Source organism: Chlorocebus sabaeus, chromosome 15 (assembly GCF_047675955.1).
Source record: "Chlorocebus sabaeus isolate Y175 chromosome 15, mChlSab1.0.hap1, whole genome shotgun sequence".
NCBI classification, from domain to species: Eukaryota; Metazoa; Chordata; class Mammalia; order Primates; family Cercopithecidae; genus Chlorocebus; species Chlorocebus sabaeus.
In genome coordinates, this window is record NC_132918.1 from 15,086,952 (window position 1) to 15,114,008 (window position 27,057).

Sequence of the window (27,057 nt, forward strand, 5' to 3'; positions counted from 1 at the left end):
CCAAATAAACTTACTATGGACTTTTGATCACACAAAGTATATGTAACTTCAGTGACTGTCACTAAATTTAGAAATTTCACGATGGAATATTCCTTAAGATTTATAACCAAGTTTTTCCTCATAGTTTCTGGCCACTGTTACACAAAATCACCAATTTACATATCTCTTGACAATATTCATGAATGCTTTAAAATTAGACCAAGAAATAACATATCTATAATATTTATCATCATTGATAACCTAAGAATTTTAAGGCTAATTCATCACTAACTAGAAAATGTTTGGGCTTTAAACTGAGTAGTCACATAGTCAAAGAGTAAAAAATTGATGACAAAGTACCAACTCCACTGAAGATGCTGAATAACTAAGGAGAAAGTCAGAAATGTATATTTTAGGTAGAAATCTTTTAAGTGTTCCCTGCTTTTGTAATTTTGCCAGAGACTTAATTTTGTTGTCTACAATATAAAATGAGTAAGTTATTCATAAAAATACTATTTGATTCTCATTTATTCATTATCTCCTGCAATGGAGAGTTGATCAAGAGAAATATGAGTACTTCTAATACCAAATTTTTAAATATATTTTTAAAAAATTAACCAAAATGGTACAATCAGTTTGTAAAACCATTGTCAGTTTCTTAAAAAGCTTAATATGCAGCTACCCTATGACACAGCCATTACATTCTATTTTATTTTCCAAAGGAATAAAAATGTGTCTACAAAGAGACTTGTATAAAAATGTTTATAGCAGTTTCATTCATAACAGCCCAAAGCTGGAAATAATACAGATATTTATCAAGAGAAGAATGGATAAACTTGTTTTGCTTTTATAAATCGTATCAGAAAATAAAAATACACCACTCTATTGATACAAGCAACATCACAGATAAATCTCAAAAAACAAATTACACTGAGTGAAGGTAGCCAATCAGTACATAATGTCTGATTCTATTTATTTGAATTCTAGAAGAGACCAAATGAACTTGTGATAGATATTTGCTTCTACAGGGAATACCAACTGAAGAAGGACACAAGAAAATTTAATGAAGTGAGGAAAATGTTCATATATTGATTGACATGTACTAATCAATCTGAATGATGGATATGCATAATATTTGAGTATTTCACTGTGTATATAGTTCAATAAAAAAAGTTATTCAGATAATTGCTTAACAGAGCATCATTATTGTGTGATCAGAAATTTTTATACAATGACATCAAATATAACATATCATGCTCATAACATCCTTTTATCTATATTATACTTAGGGAAAATAAAACATTAATTACTACTTACTCTGCTTTAAAAAAAAAAAAAAAAAAAAAAAAAAAACAGAATTATCTAATTTTCCAGACAGAGCAGCTGAGGCAATGTCGAAATGTTTACAAGTTCAAAAATATAATGTATATGAAAACACAGTATAAGTTAGAAAGTTTTAACAAACATTATGAATGTAGCAAAAATTTTATCAAAATCTACAAAAAAGTCAAAAATTCTCTCTTCTTGAATTTTCTTTTAAAAGGCTCTTTAGCATATATCTACTGGAATTCAGAAAATCATATCAATTGACCCAAATTAGTTTGAAGATGAGTAGAAGTTATACAGCAGAAACTACCTAAGTAAACACAGAAAACTATTCAAAATTTAAAATTCACAGGTGAATATACATTCTTTAAAGGGATGCTTTAATTCACAAGGGAATTAACTGTCATAAATTCTAAGTCTAGTGGGGCTAGCCTGCACTGGTTCACAAGAACTAAATGTGTACATCTCTTCCCTATGCTAATTGATGTCACACTGGTAGCTTGAAATTAGCTGTGGCGGGTCCTCTGGTTTAGATATGGTACATTTAGTTTCACCAAGTCTCATGTTGAAATATGATCCCCAGTGTTGGAGGTGGGGCCTGCTGGGAGTGTTTGGATGGTGAGTACCGAACCCTCATGAATGAGTCGGTGCCATTCTCATGAGTGTGAGTTCTCAATTAGATCCTGCTAGAATTAATTGCTAAAAGAAGTGTGGCACCTTCCCTCCCCCTCACCCTGCCCCTTGCTTCTGTTCTATCACCATGTCATCTCTGCACACACCTGCTCTTGTTCACTTTCTGCAGTAACAGTCTGAGGCCCTCACCAGAAGCAGATAATGGTGTTGTGCTACCTGTAAAGCCTGCAGAACCATGAGTCAAATAAACTTTTTTCCATTATAAATTACCCAGCCTTAGATATTCCTTTACAGCAACACAAAAATGGACTGAGACAGTAGGAATATTTACACCATGCAATCAGCAAATTTTGGCCAGGTGTGATGGTGGACACCTTTACTCTCAGCTACTCAGGAGACTGAGGCAGAAGGCTCTCTTGAGCTCAGTCTTGACTCAGGAGGTCAAAGCTGCAGTGAGCTATGACTGTGCCACTGTATTCCAGCCTGGGCAACAGAGTAACACTATATCTCTAAAAATTAACAAAAATAAGAAGAAAAGGAAAGAAATCAGCAAACGTTACAGTGCAGCACTTTCTGCCCCAAACTGCCAGCTGTGAGAATTTACCAGCACACCACTGTCTAAGCCATGTTAATAGAGTATGAAATAACATGAATTCAAATAATTGAGTACAACTTTTTAAGAGGTCAAATGATATATATACACATATAGTAAGGTAGTGATGTGGTGGTAATCTGTGATGAGCTGTTAGTTAAGAGAGTAGATTATGGAGCCATAATATCTGAATTTGAATACTACTTCTGCCTTTACTAGGTGTGTGACCTGGATCAAGTTACTTAACTTCTCTGGGTCTCTTATTCTTATACGGGAAATTAGGATCATACCATTACCTACCTCATAGAGTTGTTTTAAAGATTTAAATGAGATAATATACACAGAAAATTCCTTGCATTCCAAACATTCTAGTTATTATCACTGTTATTATTTGAATATGGCCTTGCACTATTAAAGATTTAATCCTGCACTTTAAGCCTGTATTGCTACCAGGAATAACATTTTTAAAGTTACATTTTCTAATTGGTTGTGCTATATATAAATGCTATTGATTTTTTTATATTAATCTTGAGTCCCTCAAAATTGCTGAACTTTTTCATTAGACACAATGGTTTATAGGCAGATCTTCTTGAATTATTTGTGCAACAAACAATATCATTTTTTAATAACAATATTTTATTTTTGCAAATTTGTATACCTCATTTCTTTTGTTTTTTATTGCTTTGGCCAAAAGAAATCATTACTGCATCTTTGTCTTGTTTCTAACAGTAAAACAAATGCTTCTCAAATTTATCATTAACAGTGATGCTTACTATATGATTCTGGCAAATACATTTTACAAAATAAGGGAAGTTGCATTCTGTCATAGCTTTCTAAGATATTTTACTATAAAATGTTATGTAATACTATCAAATTTTTTTTCAACCTCCATAGCAACTACAATATTTTAGCCAGGTGTGGCAGCATGCACTTCCAGTTCTTGCTACTCAGGAAACAGAAGTGGGAGGATCACTTGATCCTGGTAGGCAGAGATTGCAGTGAGCCAAGATCACACCACTGCACTCCAGCCTGAACAACAGAGCAGCACTCTCTCTCAATAACTAGGAAGAAAGAAGAGGAGGAGGAAGAGAAAAAGGAAGAAGAATTATCCATATATGTTCACCAGTGAATTTGGCCTGTAATCTTTTCCTTGTCCAGTTTTGCTATCAAGGTTATACTACCTGGAGTATCATAAAAGAAACAGGGTAGCTTTCTTCATTTTTATTTTCTAAAAAGTTTGCAGGCAATGGGTTATCTTTTCTTTGAAGGTTTAGTAAAACTAGCCTGAAAAAATATTGGGATCTAATACTTTATGTAGTTTTTGTTGAGTAATTCAATTTATTCAGTGTTTCTGGGTCAAATCAGACATATTTTTTTCTTGAGTCATTCCCTACCCACCCAGCTCCTTATAAAACATATAAGGTCTTTTATTTTTGCTTCTATAACTTTATCTTTGCTTCTCAGTAGGCAAGCAAGTTAAAGCCAGACTTCATCACCCAGTTTAATTAAAGATATGGGCCAGTAGTGGTGGCTCACACCTGTAATCCCAGCACTTTGGGAGGCCAAGGCAGGTGGATCACCTGAGGTCGGGAGCTTGAGATCAGCCTGACCAACATGGAGAGACCCCGTCTCTACTAAAAATACAAAATTAGCTGGGTATGGTGGTGCATGCCTGTAATCCCAGCTACTTGGGAGGCTGAGGCAGGAAAATCTAAGCTTAAACGCAGGATGTGGAGGTTTGGTGGGCACAGATTGCACCACTGCACTCCAGCCTGGGCAAAAACAGTGAAACTCCATCTCAAAACAAACAAACAAACAAACAAACAAATATATATATAAATATATATATGTGTGTGTATATATATAAATATATATATATTCATTAGTGAATTTGATCTATACGTTTATTGATACTACTGTCTTTGCCCTGTTTGGCTATTAAAGTTATAATAGTCTCATTAAAAAGACTGGAAAGATTTTTCTGTTTTTAGTTTATCCTAATCTTTAGCCTAAAATCAGATAATATTAACAAGTAGTTTTACTTTCTCCAGGTGTATTTTGTGTCATGTACAAAAGACTTCACCTATATTTTCCAAAAGTATTGTATAGTTCCTTGCTATTCAGAGATGTCTACAGACTAAAAGCACCAACATCACCTGGAAGCTTATCAGAAATGCAAGATCTCAGGTCCCACCCCAGACCTACTGAATCAGAATTCACAATTAACAAGATCACCAAGTGGTTTATAACTAAGTAAATTTGGAGAATCACAGTTATAGATCATTAGATGCACCCGATTATAAGTAAGCATTGATTAAATAAGGATTCATGATCAAATATATTAGGAAAATGCTGAGTTAAAGGAAGTTTAACAATTTCTTTACTATGGAGCTTACCAGGACCACCTAACATTTCTGAGAAAAAACTGTTACAGAATTAGTATTATCCAAAATGCACCATAAAATCACAATGCTAGTTAGGATGGAAATGTAATTTCTAGAATCAGGGCCTAAAAGTTATCTTTACAGCAGGTTTGAACAGCCATGACATATCAAATGTGAAAAGGAAAATACAAGGGATCCTACTTAAAGTTGTGACCCTTAAGCTAGAATATACAAATGTTTTAAGGCCCTGAAAGAACTCTGTGTACATTTAACTAAAAGATACTTCCTACTGTTGAATCCCCTAGCATGCCTTACATTGGCTTACATGTCTATTTCTCTCACTACATTATTTGAGAAAGGACTATAAGGATTCCAGGATTATATTAAAACTTTTACGATTTTAAAATACAACAATCTAATAAATTATTTATATGAAATACAAATCAACCTGTCATGTCCTATTTATTTCTTACTTAATTATGAGCTCAATTTAACCCATATTTCAGGTAGCTATACAAATGTTAATAACACTCATTTATGTATAAAATATATGTTTAAATTTTATAAAAATCTAATGCTAAACTTTTGCTGCAAGACATGAAAAATACATAAATAAATGAGACCAGACTTGCCCTCCCATAGGTATAAAAAAAAGCATAAATAAATAAATGTACAATTGCTTTCAGACATGAAAACAAGCAGTGCAACACTATGATCCCTGGAAGAAAACAAATATACACATGTGATCCTAAAATCATTGTTGCATTCTGACTGGAAGTGCTTTCCAGATGCAAAGCAAGAAGTCTCACAGAGTTGAAGAAAAAGAGATAGCATTAGGGGAAGTTTGGGAAGCTAAAATTTGCAGGAGAGAGTACCAAAGTTGATGACGCCATACAGAGAAAGAGCTATAGGAAGCTTCACAGTGGGAGTCCTGAGTTGTTTGCCTAATAATAAGCAGTTCACATATATGGTGAAACTATGAGGCTGAGCAAAAACAAGCAAGGGAAGCTGTCGGCTAAATCATTCCCCAAATTCTAACCAGGATGTAGAGATATCCTTGAACACTTAAAGCATTTGCATGTTAACCCAAAAGTGTCATCTCATAGCAGTACAGCTAAACTAGCATAGAATAAACTATATTTTAAAACTAATATGGCTGATCATAATTTAACTCCCTGCTAAAACAAAATTCAACAAACTTTAAAACAAAAAACTCAGGCACTCAGTACTGTAACACTCAAACACCTAGTCAAAGTTATTAGACATGCAAAAAAGCAGGGAAATGATACTCATTACCTAGAGAAAAATCAGACAATAGAAAGAGATCCTAAAATGACAGAGAGGATGGCAATAGTAGATAAAGATTGTAAAACAGCTGTTGTAAATATGTAGTGCTAATGGGTACACATAGTTGTCAAAATTCATTGAACTGTACACTTATGGGTGCTTTTCAAATATAAATTAATCTTCAACTGGGGAGTTTTTTTTAATACAATGTTTAAGGTTTTAATTTCTATACTATTCTTACATTATTAATTTTATAAATTTAATAATGTCCTTGGATCAAGTATCCTTATTAAAAGCATTATTTCTTATAGAAAATGATATACAAATGTTATTACTCCTCCAAAATATAGTGTACATGTAATACATTCTCTTCTGCAACTTCTGTTAGCTAACCTTACAATCTTTTCACTTTTAAATATAATTCATAATATTAATGAAAGCTATAATATGATCACACAAGTATGACATATTTTGATGGCTGAAATTCTAAAAAATTCATTATTAGGCAATAAAGATACAATATAATCATATACATATTGAGAAAGTGTAGCATGCATTGGACAACTTAGCTTTTGTATAGATAAAATGTTAGGAACCTGGAAATGTTGCAGTATAGATTTAATTATGGTATAATTTAAAGAATATTCTGTATTAAGATAAATTCAGTTATATTTCACAAAATATTCTTTTTTACAAAAATGAATAATAATAATGAATGTGGAATAAATCCACAAACACCTTCAGCAATTGTACCTAAGGTTGTATGGCTTGGGGATTCAGAAAAATAAAAATATTGGTTCCTACCCATATGGGCTTACAGTCTCAGTGGGTTATAAGACCAATAAAAAACGGACATATCCCAGATATATATACATATATCAGTACTAATAAAATCACAAAAAAAGATACAGCTTCATTCGCTGAATAGTTAAAGCATGATTTTCTGTGTGGCTCATTCAGCAATTAATCATGCATTGCCTTCTTACAGCCCTTTCCCAGTTTTCCTTCCTTTTTTATTTGTACTGTTACTAAAGCACTTAATTCAATATAGCTTTTCATATATGTACGTGTTATGTCCCTTTCTTCGGGACAGGAACCATATTTCATGTGCAAGCAATATGGTGTGGTGAAAAGACTTTCTGAAACAGATTCAGAAATAACTGAGTCCTAATTCTAAACTGAGTTGCTATTCCACTAACAAAACTTTCTTGTACTTCCAAAAATTATGTCTCATAATAATGAGATCACCTGGAATGGTGATCTTTACAAAGTATGTATTCAATCAATATGTATGTAATTAATTAAGTTATTAATTTGTGGTATCAATAAATAGAAGTTAGTGTTGATAGAGGACAGAAAAATAGATTAGTATGTCTGTGAACAATAAATCCAAACAAATCCACTTGTTTTTCCCAAAGAAGAAAGAAACTGTGGCTCACAAATGACATGAATACTTAAAATATCCTCACAGGTAGACATTACCTATATCATAATTCTACTATTGTATGGATTTATGCCTGAAAATAGCTATAAATACTCACTTCCAACACATAGAAATAATATTGAACAAATAGAGAAGAAGTAATTTTTATTTTATGCTTTGCTTTCTGTGGTAGAGTTTCTATGACCTTCAAATGAAAATATTCAATTGATAAAATCTTGCATCTATCTGTGTATTAATAATAATGATAATTATAACTATCACTATTTCATGTTTTGGGAGACTACTGGGTACCAGTTACTACATAAGGTTCTTTTCTTTCCATTTAATACTTATATTAACACTATTATCCTCATCTTATAAATGACAAAACTGATATTCAGAAACACTAAACAACTGACATATGATCATATTGATTTGTTTATTTTTAAAAGGAAGTATGATTTAAAACTTGGCCTGAGTCATTTGACTATAACAGATTGCCTTCTATCGTAAAATTTGTAACTCATTTTGTATTATTGAATGAAATATGTAACATTCTCAAATCAATTACAGGTATGATGACACTTGAAGTGTATCAGAAATATAATATGCACGAAAATTTGCAAGTCAGGTAGGTAAAATTAATATGATTAGGGAAAATGCTCTAATTAGAAGTTCAGTGCCTGTTTGAATATAATTGAAAAAAAAATTGAAGAAATTTGTTTATAAACAAAAAGTCTATATCTACTTTTAAACTGCGAATGAGTATTTAAAAATTAAATATGTTATGCAAAGAAATCCCATATTGATTTTAGATATGAATTATTATTTAAAATACTTAAAATATGTATATATGTACACATTATATTTCCAATTTTATTAAATGCAAAACGTAATAAAAATTTTAATAACACAAAATGTCATAACTCATGCCAAACCAGAATATCTATTACCATCTCTGAAGATGTAGCTAAAATATTGAATTATTTGTGTCACAACCTATCCCTGATATGGGTTATTTCTGCTATGTCTCTCTTGCATTCTGGAATGAGAAGCTAAGACATTATGGTGCATACTAGTACAATACGCCCAATTTTTCAATTTAAAAATTAGATGACTATTGAAATGGCCACAACAGTGTCAGCATCTTTGATGTATACTTATCTAAGTAGAATTTAAAGTTGGAAAAAAAACCTATCATTAATTAAATATACCTTTTGCTTTGTTGTTTTCTTAAAAAAATTAATCATGGACCACTCAAATACTACAACAGACTCCCCAAATACCAGCAATTTGAAAAGAAAAAATAAACAGAACTTTTAGAAATAAAAATATAATAATTGAAAACTAAACAAGAGGAAAAATTTTAAAAACAGATTAAACAGAACTGAAAAAAGAATCAGTGAAGAGAAACAGAGTGAAGAAATTAACGTAGTTGGAGCAGAGGTCATAAACAAGATAGACAAATAAGGGGAAAAATTAAAGACATACAATATGGAATGAGGGAAGCTAAGATAACTTTCAACAGAGAACTAGAAGTGCAGTGTGAAAAAAAAAGGAAAAGAGTCTATACATGAAGAGAAATGACTAAAAAATGTCCAACTGGTGAAAGCAATTAAAAGAATACATGCTTAGGCACATCATGGTAAAACTTCAGATAACCAGGTAAAAAGAGGAGGTGAAAAGCAACTTAGAGGAAAAAAGCCAGATCCTCTACAAATGAAGCCTCGCCTCACTGGTAACAAACTCCTTCACATCAGCAACAGAACTCAGAAAACTACAAAATATTATCTTCAAAGTGCGGAAACAATTGTGTCTGAATAAACTGTATTTTAGGATGAAAGTTAAATCTACAAAAATATCTATATTTAATAATAATTTCTAAATGGTAGGGATTTTACTGAAAAAAGAAAATTAAAATATTAAGTCAGAAGGGTGATCAGATCCAAGTGTGCTAAGATCCTAGTACTATATTACAATTTAACTTATACTTCAACTATATACAGTACATTTCAAGAATAACCACTAAAATAATAGTTATAGAGGGCATAAATTCCAAAACAGAAGATGGAGAAAATGGAATAAAAAACAAAGACATGCAAAATTTAGTCAATTCAAAATGAAGAGAAAAGGCACAAAAAAGTAGGGCATATAAACAGAAAAGACACAATGAGACAAATAACAATAATCAAAATAAATATGAATGCAATAATTCTTCAGCTATACAAAAGAAAATGTCTGCTGGATATTTTTTAGACTCTAGTTACACTAAAATCCAAATTGACATCACCAAATGCTGGTGAGGATGTGAATTAACAGAAACTTTCACTCATTGCTGGTGGAAATACAAAATGGTACAGATACCTCAGAAGACAATTTTAGCAGTTTCTTACAAAACTAAACAAAATCTTAACAAATCCAGCAATTCCAATCTTTAGTATTCAACCAAAATGAGTTAACAAAAACCTGCACATGAATGTTTTTTAGCAGCTTTATTAACAATTACCAAAACTTGAAAGCAACCAAGATATCCTTCAGTAAGTGAGTGGATAAAAAACCTGGAACACTTATAAAATGTAATACTGTCAAGAAATAAAGATAGATGAGCTATTAAACCATAAAACAACATGGAGAAACCTTAAGTACACATATCTAAATGAAAGAAGACAATCTTAAAAGGTTACATTCTGATGATTCCAACTATATGATGTTCTGGAAAAGGCAAAACTATGGACAGTAAAAAAGATCAGTGATTGCCAAGCATTCAGGGGAAGGGAGGCAAGAATGAATATGTAAAGCACAGGAAATTTTTAGGACATCAAAACTATTCTGAGTGGTATTACAATGGTGGCTATATGTCATCATTCATGTTTCAAAACCCATAGAATATACAATACAAAGAAAATCCTAATGTAATCTATAGACTTTAGTTAAGATTAATAATACTGAATCAATATTGGTTCATTAATTATAACAAATATACCATACTAATACAAGACATTAATAATAGGGGAAACAAGGGGGGATGGTGGTGAGGGGGTATATGCAAACCCTGTATTTTCTTCTGAATTGTCCTGTAAAATTGGAAAATTCAGAAGCAATTGGAGTTTGCATATACCCTCTAAAACTGCTCAAAAAATAATCTATCAATTTTCTTAAAAAACTGTAAAAATTAAATATAACATTTTTTAATATCAAAAAATTCATCTATAGAGACTCAAAACAAATGTAAAACATACACTTTTGAAAGTCTGTAGAGAAATGGGAAAAAAAAAGATATATAAAGCAAATGCAAACCAAAGGAAATCTGAAATATCCAAATACATTTCAGACAAGATATAACTAAATTGTTACTAGAGATTAGAAGGACAATTTTGTTATAATAAATCATTAAAATCATTAGGAATATATAAGAATTCTTAATTGTATGTACACAACTTAAAAGTCCCAAAATACATAAAGAACAAGCTGAGAAAAATAGAAAAATTAATAAATCAAAACCATTAAAAGAGACTGACACACCACTTTGAAATACTATTAGGTTACTTAGACAAAATTAACAGTTATAGAAACGTACAACAATAAAGTTAACAAAATTAATTTCATGTACATCATTAAACCATACAATCACTAATTAGGGAATACACATTCTTTTCAAGTACTGTAGGGTGTCCCAGGTTTCCACGCCCACCAGGTCCTCCAGGTCTCCATCCCTACCTTGTTACCCTCACTGACATCCTCCTCCTTTTATTCTGTGTCCTAACCTAGAAAGATTAAATGCCTTGATTACTCTGTGACCTTGCCAGCCACATGTTTTCTCCCAAAGGATGTAAACCAATCCAGAGCCTTGAACATTACCAGGCACTGATAAAGCTATTCAGGTTGAGGCTCAAAAACAGTAGGAGATTAAAATCTTGCTAAATATGTAGAAAGTACCCCTCCAACCCAACCAGCCCCCAGTCTACTCCCTCTGGCTCTGAGCCAAAATCCTTAAACTCATATGAATCTTATATGAACTCCATTACTCCATTACCAACTCCTTAACATTGGTCGAGCATACCTAAGTAGAACATCTTGGCCTTGCTATCTGCCTGGAAGACTGCACAGCACACTGTAAGTTTCCCTGCGCTTTGGACAGATCACCCTAGTGTTCAGTGCTTATTTCTTTGGAATTCCAACCAGCCCCATCTACAGAAGGTTTAAAGGAGTACCTTGCAGGAACTCTCTTGCAGCCAATCTTGGGGTGACTCTTATGATGGGTTTAGCCAAAGAAAAAAAGCAAACATACAATATTAATGAATATTGACCATATTCTAGGCCAAAAAGTAAGTCTTGAAAAATTTCAAAACATATACAGATCACCTTCTCTGATCAGAATGTAATTAAATTACAAGTTTGTAAACACAAACAAACCTACAAACATACACTTTAAAAACACATAGTTAAATAACTTAGGGATCAGAAAATAAATTAATCACAATGGAAATTTTAAAATACTTAGAAGGGAATAATAATAAGAATACTACAGATAATAACTTGTAAAACGTCATTAACTTAGTAGTATCTAAAATGACATTGTAAGTTTAAATGACATATTAGTCTTAAGTTTTGTCTAGGTGCCTCTGAATAAATTAATCCAAATAAATCTTTCTACTTTTCATGACAAAAGCTCCCACATTTTTAAGAATATGATTTGAGTTTTATAGTTATTGATGGTTATGACATATTAATATATTTTAATTTTTATCTCATAAAATTTCTAAGAATTCAAAGAAATTTCTGAACTTCTTTGTTACTTAAATATTTCTTTTAAAATATTTTTGATATCACCAAAAGGTATATACCATATACTTATAAATATCTGGAGAAGAAATAATAAATGTGCTAAAGATACATTTAATTGGCAGCATCATAAAATTATTGTAGGTTAAGCATTTATAAACAAGAAACTATCTTCAAATAAAAGAAAAAAATCTTAATTTTCTAGATATTCTTTCATGTGAAAAATTGAGTGGAAAATGAAGAAAATTAACAAAATCATTTCAGCCAAAACAATATATTGCTTAAATGACTACTTAAATCTGCTTTGAAAACTGCTATGTCACAAAAAACTAAATTGTCGTTACATCTTAAAGTATTTATTACTGAGTTATCCAGAAATGTAACTTTGCGTTCATGTGTGAAATTTAGCTAGATCTGAAGATAAATACTTGGAAGAGTTACTTTTAATTCCCAACTAGGTTCAGAAAGGTCAAATGGTGAATCTTTATAGTGAGCACAATAAAACAACTTCCATATTATTATTACAAAATACAATGTTTACAAATATATCAACTTTTACAGAAGGTCTCATGATAGAATATCACGATCTTGTGATGCCAAATAAAATTGCATGTTCCTGCCGTAATTGCTTCTCCTTGCATAGTTCCAGTAGACATTACTTACATAGACTACAATAAGAATGGAGTCCAGCAAGGTGCAATATTGTGGTCCTGCTCACAGACAACTATGCAAAAAGAATGCCAGTATATGACCGATTCAAAATTAACAAAATTAAAGCACACGGATATAAACATAAATTTAAAATGTCAGTTCTACCGTAGTCTGGATATCTCACTCTACCACTTTGTCATTTCTATAGCTCCACAAAAATTTTTTTCTTATTTTTCACATATTATTCTTTTTCTATCCTCTCTGTTTTAAATTAGTGCTTCAAAAATCTCTTCTAGTGATCCAAAAATATTACCATATCAACAGCACACCTTTAAGACTACTGGTATTTTAAATTACAAACTAATTAACATTTTCTTTCACAATCTCAAAGCATCAAACTTCTATGAATAGGTTTAATCATAAAACTCCAAATTACTTGGTGCTTTAAAATGCCTTCTTCCTATGATGCCTAAGAGTTGAGTTAAGTAAATTATAAATGTAATTAGTTAAATATGGTACTGAAATTACAAAGATATAATTTGAAATGATAGAATCCTGCTGTCAATGCATAATATTTTAAGTATGAAATAATATTTCTGTATTCACTTAAGTGTATCTTTTTAAAATAATTTAGTAGGTGGTTTTAATATTAAAAATATAGTTATAGTGATTTTTTTCATAGTTCTAGAAAAATATTTTGAAAATAGGATTATTGAAGAATTTTCCAGAATTGACAAAGAACTTTTGTACAAAAATAAAATTTTCAAAATGCACTTGAAGAGCTATACTTTAAGTCTAACTTATTAAAGAGAAAATGTCAGCACAGGATATATAGAAAGCATTTTTAAAAATAATGTGACAGCATCATAATTCTCTTTGATTTGTAAAAGTGCGGCCACTGATCTTCACTGAAAATGGTCTCAAAGATTCTTCGCTTGGCATCTCTCTAGTCAGGCTTCTGATTCTTCTGCTAGGCCCATCTCTGCTCTTCCTTCTAAATCTAGTCGCAGCAAACAACTTCACTAAGTCAGTTTAGCAAGAATCCTCTACCCTCAGTATCTGATTATCCTCTCTATTTGATCAGGTTCCTCATCCTTCGTCACTCCTTAGGTGATGTCTGATCACCCTGGCCTGAGTTAAGTAAGAATCCTGTGGCTCTGCCCGCCAGCTCATGCCTGTAATCCCAGCAGTTTGGGAGGCCGAGGAGGGCAGATCTCGAGGTCAGGAGATCGAGACCTTCCTGGCCAATATGGTGAAACCCCATCTCTACTAAAAATACAAAAAAATTAGCTGGGTATGGTGGCACGTGCCTGTAATCCTAACTACTCGGGAGGCTGAGGCAGGAGAATCACTTGAACCAGGGAGTTGGAGGTTGCAGTGAGCCAAGATCACGCCACTGCACTCCAGCCTGGCAACAGAGCGAGACTCTTTCCCAGAAAAAAGAAAAAAGAATCCCCGTTACTTCCATATTTCCTCTTAGTAATTTTCCATCCACTGATCACCCTGCTCTTGGGTTATAAATGTACCACTTGCCCATTCTGTATTCAAAGTTAAGCCTAAACTCTCTTCCCCACAAGACCCTGCTATAGTGGTTCCTATACCTATCACGATTGTCCTGAATTAAGCCTCCTGTGCTTTAACAAGTGGTACTTAAAAGTTGTTTCCTTAACAATGGTAAATTGCTTTATCTTAGTCTATTACAGGATTTCTTTGAAACAGTGCTGTTTGAGAGCTTTTATCTCAGCGATGGTTGCACAGGGGCAAAGAGAGATTTTTCTGCGTTCTAGACCAGAACGGCACCTGAAAGCAGACTAAGACGCCAAATAAAAAATCACAGATTACCAGATAACCTTCAGTACAGAGAGGAAGAGGGCATAAATTGCTAGAAAAAAGGCACATAGTAAAGTTCTAGAGAGAAGAAATAAAGTCTCTAACAGCCAAAGCCAGGTCCCAGGTGAATTGGAAACACTAAATGTAATTACAAAAACCATTAATCAAAATACAGTAGAATATTAAAATAAAGAATTTTTCATAGCTAAGCTCTCAAAAAGGTTTGCAAGTTTATAAAATTATTATCCATCTAAAATTTATTGAGCTACTCCTGTATTCCAGTCACTGAAGATAGAGCATGAAGAAAAAGTCAGTATCTGCCCTCAAAGAACTTTCTGTTGAGTGATTAGAACAACACTCTTTTTAGGCTCTACTTTGCATTAGCTGTGCAGACATTTACAAGTTACTTATTTTCTCTAAATTATCAAGTCCTAGTCTGTTCAGTGGGGATTAAGTACTTGCCCTGTCACCTTTTGTACCTATTGTCATTAAAGCTATTCGGTCCATGACTTAATTTCTCCTCTTGGATTTTTAATGTAAGATACAACTTTATATTTGGACGTGAAAATTTTTTAGAAAAAACTAAAACGTAAGTACCCTAAGGGCAGTAACAGTCTGTACATCTCATCTATAATGTATCACTATTAAAGGCTAGAGACAAAAAGTAATTAAAAAAGAACCTCATTGATCCACACAGACCAGGAAACATCTATCTAAAAGTTAAAATTCTAATAACTAGAAAATTAAAAATTATTTCTGAAATTATATAGTACATCTTCCCACTTAAGATTTAAGAAAAAAGAAAACTCAGTTTTGGAAAGGTAAAAATGATTTGCTCAAAGACACAACGTGTCAGTGGGAGAGTTGGAGCTAATTCCGTGTACAAGGTAGTGCAATGGACTGAATGTTGTGTCCTCCTCAAAATTCATTCCTTGAAAGCTTAATCCTCAATGTGACAGTATTAGTAGGTAGGGCCTTTGGGAGGGTGGAGCCCTCATAAATGGAATTAGCACCCTTATAAAAGGGACCCTCCTGCCTTCTTTCCATCATACAACAAGGATAAAACAAAGAAGAGGGCCCTCACCAGAAGATAATATGCTGGCACCCTAATTTCAGACTTCTAGCCTCCGGAACTGTGAGAAATAAATTTCTGTTGCTGATAGGTCACCCAGTCTATAGTATTTTGTTATAGCAGCCCAAGCTGTCCAAGGCACAGCATGGAAGCTAAAGCAACTCCATCTTGCATGATAATCTGCCATGCTGACTTCTGATTAACCCCAGTTTCAGGAATGCCTCTAAAATTTCTACTTTATCTACTGTTAAGAACAGTACTTACCATAAATCCTGCCCTTAAGCAAATTACTTCAATTGTCTTGCAAATTCTTTCTGAAGCACATATAATCTTTCACAATGGTATGGTGGGGGTAGGGGGTGGCAATGGTGCAGGGATCCACCATCTTGTCTTGCCAACACCAAGGCATGGCTTCTGTTTGTAAGTCCCTATTAATTGTTTGAGAAACTGGATTTGTCAGCCTTTTTCTTTGGCCTCTCAGTTTCCTCTTTGGGATTAAGTTTGCATAGACCTGCTCACCATGAAATACACAGGGTCTCCTGATACCTGATTTAGCACCCTTTCCAGGGATAACAAGCAAATGGTCTGTCACAGCCCCTTTCAAATCCAAGATAAAAGTCACTAATCTTTCCCTTGGGTTACATGAACCCAAGCTTTATGTAACAATCATTCTGAAGTGAATGTCCCAGGGAGCCAATTCTAATGGATCAGATTTGAAAGGCACTGTTTGATGTCATATTTTCATGTATACAGAACTGCAGCAAGTGGAGGGGAAGCAGTTGCTTATTTCAGCATAGTCTCCAAAAGTCACGCATTTTCAGGAATTTGGAAGGTACATGTTGGAAAAATGTTTGATAAAACTGATGAAATTGTGTTCTAGCAGAGATCCCCAACCCTCAGGCCATGGAACAGTATCAGTCCATGGCCTGTGAGGAACAAGCCACACAGCAGGAGATGAGCAGCAGGTAAGCGAGCAAAGCTTCATCTGTATGTACAGCCCCTCCCCATTGCTGGCATTACGGCCTGAACTTCCCCTCCTGTCAGATCAGCGGCAGCATTAGATTTTCAGGGCAGTGCAAACCCTACTGTGAACTGCACATGCGAGGGATCTAGGTTGTGTGCTCCTTATGAGAATCTAGTGCCTGATAATCTGTCACTGCCTCCCTTCACCCCTAGATGGGACCATCTAGTTGCAGGAAAACAAGCTCAGGGCTCCCACTGATTCTAAATTATGGTGAGTTGTAAAATTATTTCATTATATATTACAATGTAACAATAATAGTAATGAACTTGAATCATCCTAAAACTATCCCCCCATACCCAGTCTGTGGAAAACCTGTCTTCCACAAAACTAGTCTCTGGTCCCAAAAAGGTTGGGGACCACTGTGTTAGAGGAAACAAGCACAGTGGAAATTAAGACACTGCAGGAAAGAGTTACCCAGAAGGCCTAATTATATCCTTTGAAAAGGCTGCTTACAACTTTGGCCCTTGACTGGCATCTGGAAACTTGGATATCAGAAGTGTTCCCACTATTCTTAGAACTGGTAAGAGTGGGCTCAATGTGCCTAAACTGATTGCACAAACAAGATAGTTTATGCTGAATACTTGCTTCTCTTCTGAGAGTCTGGAATTTTGGTACATGCCAGGCAGAGGGTACCTTCCCGACCACCCCCCAGGAAAAATCTTGGGTGCAGAGCCTCTAAGAAGTTTCACTGCTTAACATTTCACATTTGATGTCGCAAATCATTGCTGGAGGAATTAAGTGCTTCCTGTCTGACTCCACCAGAAGGCTCTGGAAGTTTGTGCCTGGTTTCCCCATACACCCTTTCTTTTCACTGTAATAGCTCATAACATGAGGATGACTATATGCTGGGTCTGGTGAGTCCACCTAGCAAGTCATCAAACTTCGGGGTGTTTGGGATCCTCCTGACAAAGACACATTTAAAGAAGAACACAAAAAACAGTTCCAGTAGTACAGGCTCCTCCAGAAGACTACCTCACGATGTTAAAAATCAGCTAGGAATGGTAGTAACTGGATGAAAATATTTCTCCATGAGCAGATTAACAAACAAGAAAAATCAGTTGCATATTTACTGAAATCCTAATACAGATGTACCTCTTAAAGGAGTCTACTATATTAAAAACTTTCTATTGAAAAAAAAGAAATCAAGAAAATGATCCCCAGAGTTTAAAAAGATTCTCAAATATTAACATAGACATTTATGATATTAATCAAACACATCAGAAGTGCAACAGACCCTTGAGATATTAAAAAAGTTTTTCCAAAAGATATTTCATGAGATGAAATAACTAAAAAGCAGCTAAATTTTTATGTTCACAGTGCTCTATAATATTCATAGTAGTTTAAAGTTTTGTGTTTTTAAGTCAATAACAAGGTTTTTGTTGCATGTAGGTCAACTATTTCACGTAGGTCAATGATTTAAAAAATCGAGTTTTTGTTATTAGAGTAAAAAAGCCAAAACAGAGTACATAATTTGTAACATGTTTTAATCATTATTAATATTCTAATGAATATAAAAATACACAGCTTTGAATGCTGTTTTTGTATAGCAATTACATGTTGTCATATAATAAAAATATATTTCTATAAAAATGTAGCTGGGCATGGTGGCTCATGCCTGTAATGCCAGCACTTTGGGAGGCCAAGGCGAGAGGTTTGCTTGAAGCAAGGATATTAAGACAAGCCTGAACAGTTCATGGTGAGACCCCATCTCTAGAAAACATTAAAAAGAAATTGGTGAGGCATGATTGTGTGTACCTGTAGTCCTAGCTACACAGAAGGCTGAGGCGAGAGGATTGCTTGAGCCCAGGAGTTTGAGGCTGCAGTGAGCTATGATTGTGCCACTGCACTCCAGCCTGAGTGATAAAGCAAGACTCTGTCTCTTAAAAAAAAAAAAAAAAAAAAAAAAAAGAATTTTAAAATCTATTAAAATTATCCAATGTCTGGCTCTTTGCATTTCAAGAACAAATATTTTTAAAAACTGAGCTTCACAGCTCTCCTTAATGTAAAGTAACTCCTGAGAGAAATAACTCACAATTCTATAAGTTGTCTATTAAGAAAGACAACTGCTAGATTTGAAAGCCAGATCAATATTTTCCAACGTTGTTATTTTTTTAAAAACTAAGAGAATGCATTCTTTTCTATTTAAGAAACAGATCGAAATTTTTTTCACAATGAAAGGAAGCAAGCAAAAGAAAAAAAAGTTAGCTATTTTTCTGATGATATTAAATATTCAAATGGGAAAGATTAATACTTTGAAAATCTAAGGCAAAAGAACAGAACTGCTACACATACTTGCTAAAGATGTGAAAAAATTCAGCATCAGTCTCCCAGATATCCAGGATCTTTATTCATATAAGGATGAAACAAGAGTAGATAGTAAACTCATTTAGGTGGCAAATCATTCCACTTCCCATCATGGCCCATGACGGGGAATAGAATAATGAGCAGTTTGAGGGTAGGGCTGAGTTCACACAGAGATCCCTTTTCCTGACATCTAAACTGAATGTAATCACCCAGCACCTTAAATTTGCGTGATATTAAAAGAAAACTTACTGTTTTATACCAACATCTATATCTGTATGTATGAATTCTAACCATTATAGATAGTACCAGAAGAAACACACACGTGCACACACACACACAGAGGATAAGGCTTCTCTCTAAGCATATACCAAAATCAAATAATATCGATGGGGTGGTGGAAAACACAACCCCCAAATACAGTACCTCGGAAATTGAGAAAACAGTGGAAACAGGAAGGTCACACTATGATCTCTCACACTTTTCCTCTGAGAACTGGCCATAAAAGAATTATCTGACCTGGAAGTAGGTAATAAGATCCTCATTCTAGAGAAGTCATCCCCTATACCCAGAAGGATGGAATGGCTTATAGAAAGGCCAAGAAGAATCTGAACAAAGAGGTCTTGCTCAGTTCCTCCCCAGTTTATTACCATTAAATCATGCCCTTTTGCTCTCCAATCATTCTTCTGCACAACTGTTCAAAAAATTGAATTTTCGGCCAGGCACAGAGATTCATGCCTGTAATCCCAGCACTTTGGGAGGCCAAGGCAGGCAGACCACCAGAGGTTAGGAGTTGGAGACCAGCCTGGCCAACATGGTGAAACCCCTTCTCTACAATAAATACAAAAATTAGTGGGGCGTGGTCGTGGGCGCCTAAAACCCCAGCTACTCGGGAGGCTGAGGCAGGAGAAACGCTTGAATCCAGGAGGCGGAGGTTGCAGTGGGCCGAGATTGCGCCACTGCACTCCAGGTTGGGCTACAAGAGTGAGACTCCGTCTCAAAAAATTAATAATAACTTCCCTGTGGCTTTGGGTCTTTCTGAAGATTTATGTGTCTCATAAAACTTATATTAAATAAATTTGTTACACTCTTCTCTTCTTGCTCTGTGTTTCCTTATAGGGGTATCAGCCATGAAACTTGCAATGGGTAAGGAAAAGATGCTATTTTTTCTCACTGCTATGGTCTGAATACTTGCATCCTCCTAAAATTCATATGTAGAAAGCTAATCTCCAATGCAACAATAATAAGAGCAGGGCCTTTAGTAGGTGACTAGGTCATGAAGGCAGAACCCTAACGAATGGGATTATACCCTTGTAAAAAGAAACTCAAGCTGGGCGCGGTGGCTGACGCCTGTAATCCCAACACTTTGGGAGGCCAAGTGTTGATCATGAGGTCAGGAGATTGAGAGCATCCTGGCTAACACGGTGAAATCCCGTCTCTACTAAAAATACAAAAAAATTAGCCGGGCGTGGTGGTGCATGCCTGTAGTCCCAGGTACTCGGGAGGCTGAGGCAGGAGAATGGCGTGAACCCGGGAGGCGGAGCTTGCAGTGAGCCAAGATTGCGCCACTGCACTCCAGCCTGGGTGACAGAGCGAGATCTCAAAAAAAAAAAAAAAAAAAAAAAAAAGAAAAGAAACTCAAAGGAGATTGTTTGCCCCTTCCACTATGTGAAGAAACATAGAAGACACCATCTATGAGAAATGGGACTTCACAAGACACAGAATCTTCTGGCTTCTTGATCTGGACCTTCCCAGCCTCTAGAACTGTGAGTAAAATTTTTGATTGTTTATAAATTGCCCAGTCTAAAATATTTTGCCCCAAATTTACTAAGTAAGACAATTCTCTACAATATAAAGGAAAAAAAAAATATTGGTAGATATGACTACAAAAATTTTTTTGAATTGCACACCATAAATACACAAATGTGAATTGGTACAATCTTTTATGGAGAAAAGTACAATACTTTAAAACACCCTCACAAATGTACATATTTTTTAATTTATCAGTACTACTTCTATGAAATTATTCTAAATGAATAATAAATGACATGCTTCATAGATTTTTTTTTTAAATTGTCACATTTTAACAATGGAGGAAACATTAAAAGGTGGGAAAGAAGAAAGGAACCAGGGGAGAAAAGGAAGGAGAAAGAGTAAAGAAGAAAAGGCAGGGCAGGGGAGGGCAGTGAAGAGAAGGGAAAGGAAGAAAAAGAGAAAGGGGTGTCGATGTTCAACAATAAGCATTTAGATAAATTGTATAATTCATTTCACAATGTATTTATTAAATTTCACCATTAAACTGTGTTATAAATGAATATTTAATAATATTGAAAAATATTCATGATCTGCTATTACCTTTAAAAATCAAGTTACAAAACCATTAAAGATATACCATTTTATTTATGTATAAAGCTTTTATTAAAGGCAAAGTACACATAATGAGTGGTGGAAGAATAGTTAATTTTTCATTTTTTTTCTTTTGTTTTCTAGACAAAATATAAATATTTTAAAAGATATTTATAAAATATAATGTGAGCATTATCTAAAGACAAAAGGCTAGTAGCACATCCAATTGTTTAATTTCATCAACAATGTCAGTTCTGATTTCTTTAAAACAGAAAGTTCTACTTTACCTATAAAATATGACATGGAGAACATAATTAGCTGAATTAAAATGACCACATTTAGCTAACGGTTTATATTATGCTTACAGATAGAATTGCCTAACACTCATCTGAAAGCAGCACCTTTAAATGTAAAACAAAAAACTACCCATTCTAAAATGAATGTACAATGGAAAGCCCAGACTGTTCATTTCCTGAATTAATCACAAGAAATGGAAAACGACTCTAACTCCAAACTACATATACTCAATTTTTTCAAGAATTTTTTCATTCCCAGGTGAGATCAAGGGAAGAATTTTTCTTCTTAATGTGCTACTTGAAGTACCATGGAGCTAAGTGTCCCAGATGAAGATATATACATCAAATGTTAAAGATGATTATAACTCATTAAATCTAATTCCCACCTAAACGTAAGTGGAATGAATTAAGACATGGAACTAAGTTTTTCACTTTCTAAACTTAATGAACACATATGCATTTACATTAAGCATCAATATAAAGCAACATTGTCTTGCTTAATTATTTTTCTTATAATAAATGTTAGCGCGTTGTTGAGAACTCATTATAGTCCATAAGTCTTTTAAGAACAAAAACGCAGTTTTGCATGGCTTTAGATTATAAGAAAACTATGGTCACTTCCAGTTTTCTTCCACGTAAACTATTAACACCTTTTACGAGTTTAATTGACCAAATATACAAATCCAGATTTGTTCGGTTTTGCTTTCTTACACACATGTCATTGCACTTATGCTTCTAATTATGATAGCATTTGCCATTTAAATACATTTTTGTCTCCCCTACTCCCAAGTTTAAAATCCATAAAAGCAAGGAATTTGTCTTGCTCATTTTGCATTTCCGAGAATATCTACTTTTAAACATAAAACTTTTCCTACAAGTGCTGAATGAAATAGAATTTAGTTCACTTGGGTAAAACCTGATATATAAAACCCATAGTCAAAAACAACATTGGAGACACAAAAGTCCACCGTTTACTAATCTCATCATCTTTAGCAAAACACAACCTCTTTGGAGTTAAAGTTTATAATGTGTAACATATGTGTATAGTCACCTATATCCTGCCCCCAGTGGTGCCTCAACTAATTAAAGCATGTAAAAAGCACTCAGGAAACTATAAATCACTGTGCAATTACAAGAAATTGTTTGGTGCTAACTCCATATATTATTGATTTTTTTTTTTTTTTTTTTTTTTTTTTTTTTTTTTTTTTTTTTTTGAGGCAGGGTGTCACTGTCGCCCATGCCGGAGTGCAGTGGCACAATCTCACCTCACTGCAGCCTCAACCTTCAGGGCTCAAATGATCCTCTCACCTCAGCCTCCCGAGTAGCTGGGACTACAGGCCTATGCTGCCACATCCAGGTAATTTTGGTATTTTTTGTAGAGACGGGATTTTGCCATGTTTCCCAGGCTGGTCTCAAACTCCTGCGCTCAGGCAATAGGCCTGCCTCAGCATCCCCAAGTGCTGAGACTAAAGGCATAAGCCACCACACCCAGCCTATAATTGATTTGTAGTAAAAACTAAATTAATACCTGGTTTCTAGGAATGTATTTATCAATCTAAACTAAAAATTTTAGGCCAAATAGTTATGTCTGTCATTGAGAATGTGAAATTAAAAACTATTAATGAAAAGTGGATATTTCTTACATAAAGAGCAGAAATTCTAACATTAGACAATTAGGCTCACATTTTTGCTTCATCATTTACTAGTCATGTCAATTAATCTCCCTGAGCATTACCTTCCTGAATTGTATATAGGAGATGCCAACAATAATAAGATCCTTCTCTGAGTTTTCGGGAAGATTATATATGTTGTATTTGAAAGTGTTCCAATGATTGTAAGACAATATAGAAAATTTGTTATTATTATTGTCTTACATAGTTAATTATTATAGATTATTAGTATTCATAATAGGCTTCACTAATACGATTAGTATCCACAAGGCACTAGAATGTTGTATGTGTATTTTTATGAATCTTCAAAACAACTGTAAAAGAGGAATATTATTCTCATTCTACACAGAAAAAAAACTGAAGCTCAAACACTTAAGAAACTTCTCCAAGTATACATAAATGTAGCAGTGGCAGAATTTGACCCAAGGACTGTGGATACCAAAGTCTATGTTCCTTCCACCACATCAGCCTTTCAAAATAGATTTCAGGTATCTTCCACTGAATATCAGTAAAACTCAGCATGAAAAAGCTAACCAGTTGTCTATTTCCTATTATATTAAATGGAAAATATTAGTATGTGTTACACATTAACCTCAATATGCAATTGATTTCATAAAACACATTAAAACTCTAAGTGGCAAACTACCTTATTTGGATATTAGTTATTAGTAAACTGCTTAAAACATTGCTTTCTGATCACCAAATAATATGGTAGTTGACAGTTGACCTGGATGCAGGAGCATGGGCTCTCTTAGCCTCCACTACACTCAAGCACATGACTTTTGTCAGTCTGAAACATGCCTTTTGGTAAGGCTACCCGGATTCTAACATTCTAACAACTATATCCAGCTCTTTCTCATGAACCACTTAATTTAAAATGATGTAATGGGTTTAGATAAATAACATTTTTCTAATATAAACAATTATCTGAATAACTTACGTGAGGAATATGTACAAAGTCCACAATATCTGGTAATATATTAGCCATACACTAACCATAGAGTAGTTTGCGGGATGTTTTCATAGGGGGTGCCTTTTATGTCCTACATTAGTAAATAAAAAGTTGGTAGTATCAAATACAGCACCAATAGAAAACTGAATGAACTTATTTGCATTTAAACACAAGAGCAGATTGAAAAAATTGAGATTGCTATCTCTTCAAAAACAAAGCATATTATGTTTAAAATGCACATACACTATAGAATCCTTTATTATTCAAGGCATGTTTTTAGAAACAATCCATAGTTAATAGATAAAAATATACAGAACATATAGCAGTCACTTTATCACATACATTTTATGATTATTTAAAATGCTATAAAGTTATTAGATTGCTTATTTTAAAAGGAAAATAAGTAAACAACTGCCCCCAAAAGACAAACAACTCAATAAAATTTCCTTTTTGAAACAGAATACTCAATTGGACATATTGTAAGCATACTTTAAACTTTAATTTCCTATACCTAATTATAATTAAAAACTTGGTTGAATCTCTGCCTTTATCCTGGATACAATATCTAAGATAAAAACTTACCTTGTTTTTAATCGTTTTCTTTATAGAAACTAATTTCATTTAAATTATCCTTTTCTTCCCTCGGCCTCCTAAAAAACAAAAAAGGAAAAAAATTGCTTATTTAACAAAGGTGAAATATTTTAGCCAAAAGAAAACAAGTCTGTGGCTTTAATTTAATCATCTCTTTTAACTATGCTGCAGAATCAGACCATCTGAAAACATCACATATATATATATATATATATAGCTTTGACAATATAAACGAAATCTGGGGACAGATTCGAAGCCTTGAGAGATCATCAGATGGAAAAATAGAGTCACAAATAGGATTTCAGTCCAGGAAGAACCTAAGTATGTGACAACTTTTCAGCATATCAGGAGCTACAATTAAGAAAAGAAAGCTATACCCTACAGCAGTGACGACACTTATTTGGTTCTCCTCTTTTCAGTGAATGAAAATGTAAAGTTGTCAGGGTTAAATGTAAAATATTAAAGTTAAAGCACCCTTCCACAACTGTAAAATTAACACACATGATAGTAATCAATTCAATTCGATCAAACATAAGATTCTTTAATCTATTGGGAAGAGTGGCAAAACTAGAAATATCTGTATTTTTAATGTACTATATTTCATTATTGAAGCTGTGCCAAATATAATCTTTGCCTCTGGCCTTAAGCACTATTTTAACATTGCTGTTTAATTGCTGCAGTCTTCTAAAATTTTATAATAATCATATCAAAAACAGCCAATAAGTTTTATAATTTCATTTTTAATAGAGTGATCAAGGCTTTGCTCCTGGATGCTTAATGTTTGCACACTGACTACAGAAAAAAATCAGCATAGTGCCATCTCTTGAATATTCAGGAACATAGTATTTGCTATGGTTTGAATATTTCTCCCCTCCAAAACTCATGTTGAAATTTAATCCCCAGTATGGCGTACCGAGACATGGTGCCTTTGAGAGTTGAAATTTAATCCCCAGTGTGGCGTACTGAGACACGGTGCCTTTGAGAGTTGAAATTTTATCCCCAGTATGGCATACTGAGACACGGTGCCTTTAAGAGTTGAAATTTAATCCCCAGTATGGCGTAGTGAGACATGGTGCCTTTAAGAGGTGATTGGGTCATCAGGGCTGCACCCTTAGGAATGGATTAATCCATTCATAAATTCATGGATTAATGGGTTATCATAGGAGTGCACCTGCTGGCTTTATAAGAAGAGAAAGAGAGACCTGGGCTAGCATGTCTCCTCATGGAATGCCCTGCACAGGCTCAGGACTGTCACCAGAAGCAGCCCCTTAACTTTGGTCTTCTCAGCCTCCACAACTTTAAGAAATAAATTCCTTCTCTTTAAAAATTACCCAGTTTCAGGAACTCTGTTACAAACAACAGAAAACAAGCTAAGACAGTATCCATTGCCCCACCTTACGGAGATTTATCATTTAATTTGACCAAATTATCTGCACTTTGAACTTAAACATGTATATGTTTTTAAATATTCATTTGAAAATATTCTATTATTAAAATTACACTCTCAAAACTGGCAGTGCTGCTTATATAATTTATATTCTAGAAGAATTTGGTGTAGCTGAGATTCATAAAAGTAAGTAATATCTAGATCTCACCCATTTCATTCCATTTCAACATCATGCATGCATTAATTTTTCTTTCTTTTTCTTTTTCTTTTTTTAAGACTAAGTTTTGCTCTTGTTGCCCAGGCTGGAGTGTAATGGCATGATCTCGGCTCACTGCAACCTCCACCTCTTGGGTTCAAGCAATTCTCCTACCTCAGCCTCCCAAGTAGCCAGTATTACAGGCATCTCCCACCATGCCCGGCTAATTTTTGTATTTTTAGCAGAGATGGGGTTTCACCATGTTAGCCAGGCTGGTTTGAACTCCTCACCTCAGGTGATCTGACAGCCTCGGCCTCCCAAAGTGCTGGGATTAC

At 34.0% G+C, this 27,057-nt stretch overlaps 1 protein-coding gene across 1 annotated transcript in view; it reads right to left on the reverse strand.

Annotated features, from left to right (window-relative positions):
• Positions 1-27,057, reverse strand: part of LOC140713568 (uncharacterized) — a 364,738-nt gene that overhangs the window by 181,463 nt on the left and 156,218 nt on the right. The window contains exon 4 of the mRNA XM_073023825.1: positions 25,131-25,198. Within this exon, the coding sequence (XP_072879926.1) occupies positions 25,138-25,198 (61 nt within the window). The 3' untranslated portion in view covers positions 25,131-25,137. The remainder of the gene's footprint in view (positions 1-25,130; positions 25,199-27,057) is intronic.